This window comes from Monodelphis domestica, chromosome 8, assembly GCF_027887165.1.
Source record: "Monodelphis domestica isolate mMonDom1 chromosome 8, mMonDom1.pri, whole genome shotgun sequence".
NCBI classification, from domain to species: Eukaryota; Metazoa; Chordata; class Mammalia; order Didelphimorphia; family Didelphidae; genus Monodelphis; species Monodelphis domestica.
In genome coordinates this window covers 125,085,729-125,101,124 of record NC_077234.1, presented here as the reverse complement: position 1 = coordinate 125,101,124, position 15,396 = coordinate 125,085,729, and the positions used below count along the sequence as shown (strand labels likewise).

General features: G+C 33.1%; 1 protein-coding gene across 4 annotated transcripts in view; it reads left to right on the top strand.

The window, feature by feature from the left end:
* Window positions 1-15,396, top strand: part of DACH1 (dachshund family transcription factor 1) — a 485,618-nt gene that overhangs the window by 253,535 nt on the left and 216,687 nt on the right. For all 4 annotated transcript variants that reach the window (XM_007501431.3, XM_007501432.3, XM_007501433.3 and 1 more), the window contains exon 3: window positions 3,781-3,942. In XM_007501431.3, the coding sequence (XP_007501493.1) occupies window positions 3,781-3,942 (162 nt within the window). The remainder of the gene's footprint in view (window positions 1-3,780; window positions 3,943-15,396) is intronic.

The window sequence follows — 15,396 nt, the reverse complement described above, 5'->3', positions numbered from 1 at the left end:
GCTTCTATAAATATGTAATATATGACTTTATATCCTTCCTCTGATCTAAAAATACCATTGCAGAACTTCTGTGTTAAATTAAATATTTTATAAACCAGTGTTTTATCAGTGGCAAATGTGTTTTTAGAAATGTGCTTCTGAAGTATGTTCTTTACCACTTAAAGAATTTGGTCTGTTACTTTTATTGTGAGATTAAGAGATGCTACATGTCACAGTTCAGCTCAAGATCATTATTCATCCTCTGGAACAAGATATAATATTAGAGTCTTTGAGAAAGTGAAATGGTATTTAAATAGGTTAACAAAACAGAATGTGGAGATTAATTTCTCCTTAGAATAAGGACCATTCATTCATTCAACAAAGCTTTATACTAATTATATTACGTGCAGCAGCCCAGTGTGAATATCATAATTATCATACTCTTCCTTGGGAAATAAAAGAATCAGATTGTAAACTCTTTGAGGGTAAGGATTCCTTATTTCATATTTATCTACCAAGCACAATGTCTCATTCAATGTTAATTTCACATGGTTTTTAATTGCAATTAGAAATCCTATAAAGGTCAAACTTCTTGTTTTGAATTTTAGGAAATGAACTCCAGGGAAATTCCATCACTTACTCTGTAATACACAGATAACTGATTATAGAGTTTGTCAGTTGCTACTTCTTGTGACTTCCAACTCATTGCTTGAGACCTCTGAGCTACTTCTCACTTTATCAGACTTTACCTAATAATTTCTCATATCATATTAATTCTATTTCCCAAATCCCTCTCAAATTGGTGTCTTTTCCAGTTACATGAAGATCACCCCAATTCAGGTCTTCACCAACCTCACTGTACTAGTTTTAGTAGTATAATTAGCTCCCTCACTTCTTGGCACTCTTCTGGTTGAAAAATGTCACCCTGACATAACTTCATATAAATAATCTTCTTAATGGATATGCATGGTCACATCATTCTCCTGCACAGAAAGTATTTCTTCCTCTTTTTTATGTCGAGATACAGATGTGGCAGCCTAACTTTTTAAATAAGTCATCTATATTCTGGCTTCAGCCTACCGTTTCAATCCGATTTCATTTCAGATCATAACAATAATAATTCATTTTTTCAAAGTATTTAAAATATCAATAGGAATTGTAACAACCCTCTGAGCAAATAGGATAATTATTAACTCATTTTTACATATGAGGAAATTGAGTTGTGCCTCTTAAGATCACACAGATAGCTGAAGTTGAATCTGAATGAACACCTCTTTAAGTCATGTCCTGCACTCAGTTCTTTATAGCATACTGTTTTTATTCACCATTATGGGGTAGACTTTATGAATCCCTCTAGGCTGAGACTTATGCCTGTAACATTTTCTTCACTCCTTTCTGCATATATATTCTTAACTTTCTATCATTCTCAACTCAAATACTCCCTTCTCCATGAGACCCTCCCAAACTTGTCAGTTTGGAGATATTTTCTCCCTCTTCCAATTTTCTTTGATGTTTTTGTCCGGACTTCTTCTTTGGCCCTATCACATTCCATAATGTATCAAACTCGTCATTGTACATGTGATATTGTCCTGGGTAGACTCATAAGTTCAAAAGAAGAAATGATGTCATTTTAATCTTTGTATGTACAGTATATACAAATAGATACTTAAATGTTTACTAAGTTGAATTCCTCTTCACCATATTGTTAAATTGATGTTGAATTTATTTTAATCCAATTTAACTTGCATTTATTGACAATTATGGCCATTGTAATCAATTGAGTTCTGGAAACAGAGCAATGGGGGTGGGAGGAGACTTAAATCTTGTTTCCAAAGGAAATTAAAATCTATTGTGAGAATAATGTATATACTCCAATAATTATAAATTTTTGATTATGTGCGAATGAGGGTGAGTTTTAAGGCAATATGGAAGGAGATAGTTAGAGCTATAAAACAAAGTACCAGGGAGACAGGTGGTACCTGATGCAGATCTTTAAGAAGATTAAAAAAATACTTTGGGGGGAAATGCTATGTGGAATGGTATGAATTCACAGTATTATCTGTTTAGCACATAAGATAAAAAGGCTAGAAAGGTATGCTGGAGTCAGATTATAAAATGTCTTGAAAGCCTATTTAGGAATTTTTTATTGTATTTGGCAGACATTGGGAATCCACTAAAGATTTTGGAATGGGGGAGGCAATGGTACATGATCAGAGCCATTCTTAAGAAAGATTATTCTGGCATCTTTGGGAAAGAAAGAGTAGAAAGGGAGATAAAAGATAAAGACTAGTCAAAAGGATATTACCATACATCTTTAAGTCTGGTGAATGCAACAAGAATGCCATGAATTAAACAGATGCAAAAGTTACTGCAGAGGTAAATTCAGTAAGATTTGATGAATAATTAGATGTGGAGAATGATGGGGACAGAAGAATAAAAGATCATACTAATAGATTTAGAGTTGGAAGGAAAATCAGAGATCATGTAGTAAAATTCCCATATTATATAGAGGTAAGGCTCAAACTTTGTGATGTTTCCAAGATATGTAGAGAAAGATGGTGAATACAAGTTTTCCAAATTTAGGTCTAACACTTTTTCTACTTCTCTTTGCTAAGATGATAACTTTTAGGTATCAAACCTATGACCCCGAGAGAACTGAGGTGCCATTAGTGAAAAATATAATTGTTTGAAAGAGGAAAGCTTTTGTGGGAAGCTGATGAGATCGGATTTCAACTTCCTGATAACATCTTATTAATAATTTATAACAAATAAATTTTATGGAAGTAGGTGTTAATAGGGGGAATATTCTAATTCATAGGAAGAAGTTTTAGTAAAAAGAATTGTGGGAACTTTAAGAACCGAGTTTGAGTTCTGACTCATGAATTACTAGCCATAGGATCCCCCAAAGTCATTTTTTATCTGTCTCCTTAAGTTTCATATATTTGCACTGCCCTATCATAAATGATTATTGGGAAGAAGACATTTTGTAAGCTTTAAAGAGCCACATAAAAGTTTCTTCTTGTGATTCTAGATCTTTAACTGACTTCACGGGATGGATAGTTTCAGAGAGATACAATTAGTTCTAATTATGGTGGAATGTCAAAAATGAAAAGATTGCTAATTTCAAAACAGCCTGTTGTGAATAAAAAATTTAGCATGTAGAGAAATTAATAGAAGAATACAATAGTGAGAAATGAATCCCCCAAACCCAAACAAATGGAAAACAAGGTTACAGGCAAAAAAAAAATGTGAGTACAACCTAGATTTTAATACAATTTTTCACTTTTATGGCAGAAAGTTATTTTACAATTCATTTCACCTACTACCTTAGTTTTGTTGGCGAAGCTGAAGGTCCAGAGAAAATATACTATTTATCTAAAGTCATAAAACTAGGTAGTGTCAAAATTAAGCCTAAAAGAGATTTGCCTAATGGTTGCTATGTAAGGCAGTGCTCATTGTCCAATTCAGTTCAGTATGCATTTTATAAGAACTTGAGTTTGGAAAAGAATATTTCAGTCACTGTGCCAGGTGCTGGGAATAAAAGACAAAAATGAAAATTCCCTGTCATCAAGAAATTTATATTGTAAGACTTTGTTAATTGCTTAACATGGCATAACCAACTATGGGACAGTATGAAATATACTATTTATTTTACCTGAATTGCATTGGGGGAGAGGTGCTTGATTTTTTTTTTTAATTTGAAAAGTGAGGTCTCCATAAAAAGTCATTTAAAAAACCTGAATTTATATAAGAAGAAATCATACTATAATTTACATTATATTCCACTTCTATTTTTAATAGGTCTGACAGCAGCAGCTGCAGCGGCTGCTGCAGCTACAAATGCAGCCATAGCAGAGGCAATGAAGGTGAAAAAAATCAAATTAGAAGCTATGACCAACTACCATGCCAGTAATAACCAGCATGGAGCAGATTCAGAAAATGGAGATCTGAATTCAAGTGTTGGTAAGTACTAGGAAAAATAGGTTTGATTCAAATATCTATTTTCTCATAACAACTACTTCCCCCCCCCTTTGGAAAAAAATCTATCAGTCTTTAGAAAACATTTATTCTTTTAGTTTAAGAAATTCTTGGCACATTTTAAAGCCACTGTTGTTTCTTTAGCAACAAATATTTTAACAAAATACTAAGCATGATGATTTTCATCATATGCATTTATTCTTTTTCAGCTTACAATGGTAGGTAATAGTTTTTTATATATACATACAAATATACGTACGCATTGTTATATATTTTCAGGAAAGAACACAGTTCATTTTTCAAAATACAGGTAGAGTGACAGATGGATGTGTCAAAGAAAAATTTAACCTTGTTTCTCAATGTACCAAATATTGATTTAAAGTAATTCAGTGCAGTATAGTTAGTTGGGTACAAAATATTCTACCTTTCTATATACATACCATAACAAAAAGTCATTTTGTTGATGAATTATTGACTTAAAGAAGTGGTACTGATTTCTCTTTTCTATACTACCTTCCTCCTCCCTTTTTGCAATTAATGTTGAAGGAGTAAAAAGGATAAATGGAGAAGTAATCACGACAAAACTTTACCAGAAATAACTGTTTCACTTCGTGGAATATTTTTCACTCTTTTTTTTTTTTGAGATGGGGTACAGGTAGGGGGAGTTTCCTTTGTCAAAATGTACTTCAAAGCTGGGATAACTTTTCTATTAATGAATCCTTGAAATCAATGTTGGTGAAGTAAAATATTATTTCTCTGTCACTGTATCATATAAGTTCCCTTTATCATACTGAAACAGTGCTAATAAAATAATTTAACAAAAGAACTGTAGAGACGGAAAGATAAGCTCAAATACTATATTCAACTGATATACTTATAGGAATGAAAGAGCTCTTGACAGTTCAATTAAATTTTCTTTTTCATATGCCATAACCTTTTTATAGATTATTTTTAAGGATAACCAGATGCTGCCTATTTTCATTCATTTTAAATACAGTGCTAGGCTCTGTGGATGTATACAGTATATTATAGAAAGAAATATCCTTGCAACTTTTCCCCCTTAAAACATTTGTCATACACCAAATGAGATCATTAGTATGGAAAGTAATTTTGAAGCACATATACACAGTGAAAACTCAGTTGCTGTGTTGATGTCAAAGCCAAATTGGTAAGGGAAAACAACTACAGTAATGACATCAGTGGGCTCAATAAGGGCAGATAGGAACCGAAACTGATGAGATTTTCTTGGGTAAACCTTAAAGGCATTCATGGAGATATCCCTGGGAATTGAGAGAAAATAAAGGAAATATTAATACTTATTTTCATATAAGACTTCTGGTAGAAAGATAAAGGCAAAATTCATTCCTTATAAACATTTTTTAAAATACAAAAAAATTAAAGTATTATTCTCTGCATTTTAGAACTAGTAAACACAGATGTAGTTTTTAGGATTATGAGGCTAAGTATACAATCTTGTTTTTTTTTAAATCAGTGATACACAGTCAAAGATTGATTTTTCTACCAAGGAATACTAGTTCTTAAAAGATTTGGAGCCATACCTTGAAGATGGAAGGTCTTGGTGTGAAATCTGGCCTCAGACCTTTCCTAGCTGTATGATACTGGGCAAGTTACTTAACACTAATTGACTAGCCCTTTGCTATTGTGCTTTGGAACTGATATTTAGCATCAATTCTAAGAGAGAAGGTAAGGTTTTTTTTTTTAGATATGCAACAATAATAAACATTTTCTATGTGAGCAATTCTTGAAGGAAGGGTAAAAAGTTGGTATAGAACCCATTAGTAATTATGAATATTATATTAACTCTCCCCTGCCCATTTTTAGAATCAATTGCCAAAAGCTTATACACCCCACTCACACTTGAGTGGGGGAGGTCTGTGACCCACCTGTGTGATAGTGGGTGACAAATGAGAATCAACTAACTGTCCCATGGGCAGTCCTTAGTAAAGCTTTAGCTATAATTGGTACCTATAAAATGGAAGAAAGTCACAGGAAGTGACAAAAGGGAATGATCTTTAAAAATGCCAAGAACTTCCTGTGAAGAGGTCCTTTTTGGTCTTTTGTCTTCAACATGACTTTGGAGGAGCTCTGACAGAGGATCTCAGACTGCTTCTCCTTTCCTTAAAACTACCACGTAAGGGTGAGTGCAGAAGGCTGACTCCTTTCTTGCATTTTCTGAAGGAACCAGCTTCAGGAGAGACCCACCCTCTTGAGAGAGGCTTAGTATTTAGCCCAGATATCTTACCCTATGCTCTCTCTGATTTTCTTACTTTCACTCTTTATATATTTTATAAATAGATTATTAAAATAAATCTCTTTGGAATTTGACTAAATTACTGTCAACCCTACTCCTAAATAATCCAGTCCAACCTTTTATTCTAACCTTGTACACATTCTATCCCTTACATAATAAAAAAAAAGGAATTAATTAAAAAAGACAATAGACTTTTCCTAAGTCACAGAGAAAGAGGTAGTTTTGGAAGCAGAATGTTTATGGAAAGTGAATCGTTTGTGGTTGAGGTACTGAACAAGGGTAGATAGTGACAGTGGAAATAGTTCCTAGATAGAAGTTGAATATAGTATTATCTTTAAACTCTGATTCTCTATTAAATACTACTATTTGTTTATTTTTCCAAATTCTACTTAGGTAGTATGTTAAATTTAATTTCTCTCTCTCTCTCTCTTTTTCTTTTTACAATAAATGTTCAAACTTTCAGCATGAGAACTTTTCTTGAGCTGTATAAGACTTTGTTAATGGGAGACCTGAATCTGGGGGGCAATGATTATGATCAACATCATTACCAATATTTATCAAATGAAATGAGATTAGTTTTAAAGATGGGAAGTGAAATGTACAGATGTTACCTTCTTTGATTGTAGTATATAATCCTTCTGGTGTCCTGATCTCAGAAGAATTAAAGTGATGTTTTCCTGCATTTTGTTGGTAGTACAGATTTACATTTTTTTCTTCACTGTGATGAATTGTGGTACAGCACAGTATTTTTTTTCTTAGTAATGGAATAATTTTAGAACTCCTACATGAGCCATGTTAATGCTAGCATTTATGGACTATCCTGAATCATGTCTATGAATTATGAACATAAAGACCTCAAATACTAAAACTTGATTCTTGATTATGGGGAATCCGTTGAAGGATATGATATGCTGTCAAGATAACCACAGTGACTTGATAGTCCAGATATACATACAGGAACATTTACTTGGGTCCTTCAAAGATTTATTTTAAGACAAAAAGTTTTGCACTTTCCAGTTATTTGACTATGATTTCCCGTTCTATCATCAGTACTATGTATTCTGCATTTTAGATTATAATTTTTATGCTGTCATATCATTTTAAAATGATACATTTTAAATTTGTAGAAGTCAGCAGTAGTGGTTAGATGGCTATCAATGGAGTCAGGAAACTCTAGGTTCAAGTTGTCCCTTTGACCCAGTCTAGCTTACTAGGCATGTCCAACTCACAACCTTTCTTTGGCTCAGGCAACTTTTTAGAAAATCATTTACTGAGAAGTTGCATTCTTCATGGGCGGAGATTCCATACTAGAGAGAGGGGAACACTTATGAAATCACAATGATAAAAACAGGAAAAAGATTAAATACATTTCAAAAGCATGAAGGATTCACATTATTATACATGTGCCTATAGATATGGTTATATCATATACATGCATATATAATATGTACATATGTATATATAATTAATGTACACATCTCTGAAAACATAGTCCACAGGATAGAGACTAGACTTGTGATTTCATTGGTTTAGAGAATTCTGAAGTGAGGAAATTCCCCCCAATGATAAAGATCAGCATGTTCTTTTCAGTTATAGTCCTAAAAAGTTGACTAGAACTCTGAGAGATTAAATGACTCAAGGCCACAAAGAAATATCAAAGGCAGTTCTTGAATTGAGGTCTTCCTGACTTGAAGACCAGTTCTCCATTCATGATCCCATAGCTACTCCCCACCTTTCCACTCACTACTGTGTACTCTATGCATTCAGCAAGCAGGCTCATGTATGTATGCATGTATACACTATCATATGGAAAGAGAAAAACCTTATACATGTAGTAGAAGGCATTTCTACATAAGATAAGATCACTATGTTTATTGATTATCCCTAGGATACTATTCAGTTCTAGGATGCTATGATTATATAATTTTGCATAGAAAATTCCAAAGTTCTCATTAACACAAGTTTCTTCCCTATTCTCCTCATTTAAATGATTCTGAAGGTTTGTTATTTCCACCCAAAGACTTTAAGATCTCAAAGTTCTGCCCAAAGATTATCCTGCCTGATGAGTTATTATTAATAAATCAATAAACTTTTCTCCTATTATGAATCAAGCATTATGGTAGGTGTTATACATATAACTACAGAAATGAAATAGTCTCTTCCCTCAAGTAGCTTGGATTATATTATGGGAGACAATACCTACATAGTTGCATATATAAATAATTGGTAGATAAACATCAAGTAGTTTCAAGAAACAGGGATTTAGGAGGCAATAGAAGGTATTTTGGCACAAATTATACCCTTTATTTGGACCTCTTTTTCCTATTTTCTTTAGAGATTAAGTTTCATAAGCAGCAGTTCTTATTTATTTTACTATCTTTTAATCATAGCTAAACTGTGGCTGTTTGAAAACTGATGCTTAAAGATTAGACAGGTAAAAAAGTTGAAGGAAATCTGACCCTTTTGGATAATTATTTTATATCCCTAATTTTAAAAGATAACCTTGAGCTCACATCTTCTCAACAGAATGAACACTTTAGGAAAAAAAAGAAAGGACCCCTGGTTGGATCAAAGTGAGGCATTAGCACACTGAATAAAATATATGGCCATGACGCCTTTCTTCCCCCATCCACAATCAATTGGATTCTTTTAGTTTAATATTTACTTGCTAAGATGAGATGCTAGTCTGCATGGTGATAAACAGTCTGCTACTGGCATCTGAAGGTGACCTGTCAGTTCATATGGACAAATCTCCTGCTTACTGAAATGTACAAAATAAATCATTAAAGCAGGCAGGTGCTCATTCCCAGATTTAAATCACCATAGATTTATGATTTGAATTAATGCTTCATTTGGTCATAGAAATAGATGCTGAGACAAATGATATGCACTGGTTGGGGCTTCCATACTGTAGCCATCCTAATATTGATTACTGAGATGTCTTTGCAATCTCTTGTTTATATCAAGTACTGTCTTGTGACAGGTTGGCTGATACGAGCTACATTGCAGATAAGAAGGAAAAATGTCCTGGATTCTTTTTAGTGGCAACACTACCCATAACATACGAACTAGATAAATTGCAATTTTTTTTTGGTTTTAAAAACTAATCTGCATTAGCCAACTTTTGAAACTGTTCTGTTTCTCAATCTTTGGATTTTGAAAGGCCAGACTTAAAATACTGCATATCTTTGGGCCAACTTTCCTATTGCTTGAGGCAATTTAGAGCTACTTTTGTTAGTGTATGTTTCTACAAGTGTATTTAGGAGTTATTTATATAATGAGGACCCTGTGATTTCTCTTTCATTATTTTAATGTAAATATGAGAAAATTGAATTTCACTTCTAATTTCAAACAGTACAAAATATTGATGTAGTGAGTATCTCTTAATTGTTTCATCATTATTTAAACACTTGCTAGATCTAAAAATCTTCTTCCATTAACCAATGACAACAAAGAAAAAGACATCTGAGGGTAAATACATGAAAAAAAAAGTCTCTCAGGTACAATGTTTTGTGAACTACAATTTACCAAAGAAGCAGGAAAAGACCACATTTTTGCTTCCCTTAACGTTTTATATAATGAAAACACTATGTACACAGTTTAAAGAATACTCTAAGGATTTGAGAGGACCTTTGCCACTAGCTAATATCTGACTCATAGAACTGGTAAACAGCTATCAACAATAGTAAATTGCTTGCTTCGTAGGAAATGAGTTCATATCTATTCAAAATGTGATCTCAAAACAGATGTCCCAAGAAAAATCTCATTGTTTAAACTATAGCCATAACCTCCAAACTGCTGTTATTTCTTCAAGGAAGTGAAGCAATCTTGAAGACTGGTGTTTTCTCTTTCTGAATACTTTAGATACACAGAGTTCTATGGACAAATATAGACTCAGTTGAAAGTTCAGGAACTCACATTTTCTAATGATTTCCTTTGCTTGTACAAAAACCAGCAACAGCTAAATTGACACCTGAATTCTAGTAATGAAAAAAAAAAACCCATATAATTAGAAGTTAGCAATTGTTCTCCTTAATACTACTCGCCTTTCCCCAATCTTCCCCTCTCCACCCATCTCCAGCTCTTCCAAGTCAAATAGATGGAAGATAAAATTCTCTTGCTCAGCTGACCTTCTCCCTACCTCTGTTCCCTGACTTCTGCTGCGATAGAATAGTACAAGCCATAGTCACTTCCTTTCTGTAAACACACGTGTCTCTTTGGAAGGAAAGAATTACTTTTATGATTTGAGGAAAAAGTCTTGGAGACCTTGAGAAAGCAAATAAAAGGAAACTAAGAATGCAGGCCACTCAGCTCAGCTCTGCATTTGCACATCGGATCCTCTGCCTTGGCAATGTTAATGAACCTCAAATCCTCCCTATAATTAGATGAGGGAATTGCTTATATTTTCAAACAGATGATGCTGCTATAATGAAACGATTGACAGGGAATTTAAGAGTGTCTACAGTAGTCATTTGGTTTCTGTTAAAAAAAAAAGTTTAAAAAGAAGATTGGCTTTAGACACAGGTCCTGGGAGAGGTAGTAATTTACATAGCATGCTATGACAGGTGTCTTTGTGTAGAAAGGAAATAAAATGGAAAAAGAGAGAAATGATGGGCAGGTATAGCAATTTTTTGGGGAGGGGGTGTCCTATGCTTATTCTGCTTAGGTTCTTTAAAAGGGGCCGAGACTCAAGAGATGGATCCGGATTGAGTGCACAGCTGTAACTGCTGATGAGCTAATTGCTCCTTATCTCTCAGCCCCATTCATCTTCATTTTTTACCAATTACTGAGAATTATCTGTGTTCTCAGTTGGATATGAGAGTTAATCCTTTTTGGTTAAGCTGGCAGTACTGTGAGCAGATTCCAAATCGTAGGGTGAAAAAGCCAGAGCAAGCTTCCTCTAAAAATGTCTCCAGTTCAATTACAGTATCACTGATTCAAAAGAAATTTGCTATTGTTTAACAGATTAAACATGAAAAAGTTTTTTCAGAGAACTTTATACATGTTTCTTTAGAGCACCTAAAATGGATCTATATTATTTCTTTCCTTAAACTGTGAATAAATCCTGTCTTGAACAGCATAAAGATTACTAAGAGGAAAATGTAAAAAAGACCACCGAGTCTGGCCAAAGATCATTCAACAGCTTTAATAGAAACGTATTTCAGCAATTATGGGCTATTTTAAGATATAACCATAATTTGTTAATTCCTTTAATCTCTATGGCTTCATAAGCCTTCAGGAAGGGCATATCTAAATATATGTCTTATCACCAGTGTCACATTGGTAAGACATTAATGGAATGCCACATACACATCTGCTAGTGTAGAAACTCCCATTGTTTGGGGTTCAATTGAATGTAAGTGGACCATATGTTAAACATCGTTTCCTTTTGTTAAAAGATATTTTTATCTCTTGACATATCATGCAGTATTGTTTATATCTAATTTAAAAGTTTATAATTTTCTGCTTTTATATCATTAAAAGACTGCTTCATAGCTAACATGTCAGATCTTGCAGCATCACTGTTGTTCTGCTTTTCCCTATTGAAGTTTCAAAACAAGATAATCTATTGATGGATATAAAAATTAATTAGTAATTTTTGGGAGGATATTCAGAGAACCAGTGTTTCCACACCTAGTAATCAATAGTATAATGGAGGCATTTCTTAAAATATGCCAAAGACTAATTTCTATATCACAGTAATTAAGACTTTTCAGTGGACACAAGAGCAGATTAATAGCTTCTCTTTTTTACTAAAATTATAGCTGAATCATACATTTATTATAATTTTTAATTTCCCCTTGTCCTATTCTTTGCTTTACATACCCCAATTAAAAAATGCTTTCTCTAATTATATAACTGGATAGAAGTTGTACTTGGCTAGTGATCAAGTGAGAAACCATAAGGAATCAAAGTTTTCCTTCAAAGAAGAGCTAAATGTATTAATTTTAAACGAATATAAATATCCCTAAGTAAATACTTCTGTTTCTTTCCTGCAAGAAAAAAAAAAGAATAGGTTTTTAAATTGTTGGAATGCCATCTGACTCTCATTTATATTGCTTTCCTGTTTGAATCATCATGAAAGACTTCCACCAAATAAGTAAATGGAATGCACAGTTAATTTTCATTTTGAATGTTTTTAATATACATAGCCCATTGTTACAGCCATCTCTGTCATCATTTCCTTGTTTATAAGGGAAGTTGGAAAACATAATTAGAGAATGTTAAACCACCTACCTGTTTGTGCTTCAATATTATTTATTACAACTAATGACTGGATAATGAAGCAAACATGATACTTCAAGCATATCATATTAAGAAATATAAGTTAAATAATTTTATTAGTCTCTAAATCTCATTATAGCTCATGTAATCATGCACAACAAAACTGATATAAGATATGTATCTAAAATAAGATGCTATGTGGTATTTTCCATAGTAGTATTCGAGCTAATTGAACACATTTATGGGACACTTGAAAATTCAATTTTCTGTCAAGAGTAGGACTAGAAATTACCATATCAACATATACGACAATGACATTATGTGCCTGTATGGAATATAAGCATGTAAAGTTTAAACTGGAGATAGAGTAGAAAAACATGAAATTAGTTATTGATGAGAATAAAAATGCCCTCAGGCTGTGGATATTCAAACTACATAAGGAACTGAGAGTTGTGAGTTGATTCATTTCTTAATTTTTCATCAATTATTGTACTGTGCTCTCCATTTTGAATTAAACATTGATTCATTAAGGTAATAGTCATAAAATAAATATTATTTTTTGTTTCTTATAACCTCTAATTATGATAATGACAGTTATTTATAATGCCTTAAGTTTTTCAAATTAGTAGTGAAGATACTGGGAGACAGGAAAGTTTATTTTTCAAGGATTTATTAATTGGATACGCACGAGACAAAATGATTCTAAATCATTTTTCGGTGCATCCATTTAAACTTTTCCAATTCTAATCTTTGGACACCTATGACCAGAGTGACTTTGCAACAAGTAAATATTTCCCTGAATGTTAAGTCCTCTCCATTATTTCCATCCTTCCATGATTATATGCAATAATTTGGGGAGCCACAGTGTCTCAATCTGAGCCCAGAGTACTTCTGCTGAATGAGGATACTAAATAATATAACAGTTGATCTTAATGCCAAAAAGTTGTCGATCCGTTCAATATGAAATAATGTGGCTGTATATTGTCTGAGCATATTTTTGACAGGGGAAAAAAATAGGAATGGAGACATTTGACAGAAAGGAAAAAAAAGAATAGAAAGGATTAAAATATGTTTTTCCCCCTTTACCAGCAGGTCATAATGGAAACCCAGCTCCTTATATTCATTGCTGAGAGAATTACTAGTTTGATAATGATTAGGAATGTTGTTATTAAAACAGTATGTGCAGTTCATTTTCAACAGTTTTGAATTAGAGTCTGCACTAATGAAACGGATACGGTTTCTTTCACAAAGGGCAGATCTGTTAGTTAATATAGCTGCAGCAGTGCCTTGTGGACCATGCCTTTAGCTCTATTTGTATTTCACAGCATGATAAGCAAAGAGTGTTGATTTTCAAGAATCCTGCTGATGAAAGGTAATGGCATTATTACATCTTTATCTCCAAAACAGAACTGAGTGGTAAATGATTTTTTTTTTGCTGTTGCACAAAAGATTTCTTGGTTTGAAAGCCTTTATATTTCTTTAAATCATTTCAGTCTTGGAAATGATATGTTATTATTTAATGTCTGCCCAGCAAGCCTGAGAGCACCTAATAGTGAATGGATTGAAAATGAAGTGCCTCCTGCTCACAGATATGGATCGGCTCAGTCACACGCTGTACTAGCTGTCATCTCAGCCATACTGCTGTGATTTAATTAGTCTGTTTATGTCCTTTCTAATAATATTTCCATCTCTATGAAAGGGCAAATGCGACAGGGACTTTTTTCCCTCTTTGGTTCTGCAGACTGAGGAATGTGGCCTACATCTGATATGCCGAGATGCAGGATTGAATCACCATTCCTGTCACTTCAAGCTGTGGATAAATTGTTCAGCCAAGAAGTAGACTTATTTCCTTGGGGTCATTTGTGGGCTGGGGGCAATAATCTGCATAAGAACAAGGAATAAAGGAAAAATACATATTTTTTTAAAAAATAAAACGAAGATAAGTAGCACAAGGAAATGGAGACCAGGGAGTCTTTAACTCTTTTCTTTGAGGATATGTTCGAAAAAATGCAATTTCTCTTGTTGACTGGCTTCAGAGACATTTGAAATCATTCAGGATTCTCATAAGAGTCCTTGTTTACTTTTTGACCTTGTTTACATGTCACCTCAACTACCAGGTGAAAACTGAACAATTAAGCCACTCATCTGGATTTTTATCTTTGTACCAGGAAACATCTCCATTTGACAATGGAAGACAAGTTTTATGGCAAAATTAAAGTTGCTTTCATTCACCTAAAATATTTTAAAGTTTTCCTAAGTTAAAAAAATGTTATTTTTATGTACAATGATTACTAGACATAAAAAAACAAATTATTGAAAAGTACCTTGTATTTAGACAGTTGGTAACTTGTACAAGAATATATCAAAAGAATGTAGAAGTGATAACATATTTAGTGACTGTCTTGGATTCCCATGACTACATTACTTCCAGAATAAATGTCAATTATATAGTTGTTAAGAGAAGGGAAAAAAAGGAATAGCCACATTCCTAGGAACATTTTAAGAATGCTAGAGCTAATTTTAGTTCACAGTAATTATTGTTTCAAATGGTATCTACTTTTTGGAGATAGAGATCAGTAGAATAGCTTCATTAGTAGGACACCTTTTTTGATAAGCAGTTTTAAGCTTTAAAATGTTTTTTTTTGTTTGTTGTTAAATAGCTTTTTTCTCCTAGTCATTCTTTTGTTATTCTTTCCAAAGATAATCATCGTTCAAAGTTTGGTGATTCTTAAGAGTGACTATGTTTTACTTCATTATATTCTTATTTCTTAGTTTTCTTTCATGGTCTGGTATCATAACATATAGCTGACATTCATTTTTCCATATTCTTTATCTTGGGGTATGCCAGACACTTTTCATATTGAGAATTGTTTAAACAAAGTTACTTAAAGTATAAAGTCACAATGCAGTTTAAATAAAATGCTAGAATTACCAAAGAAGGT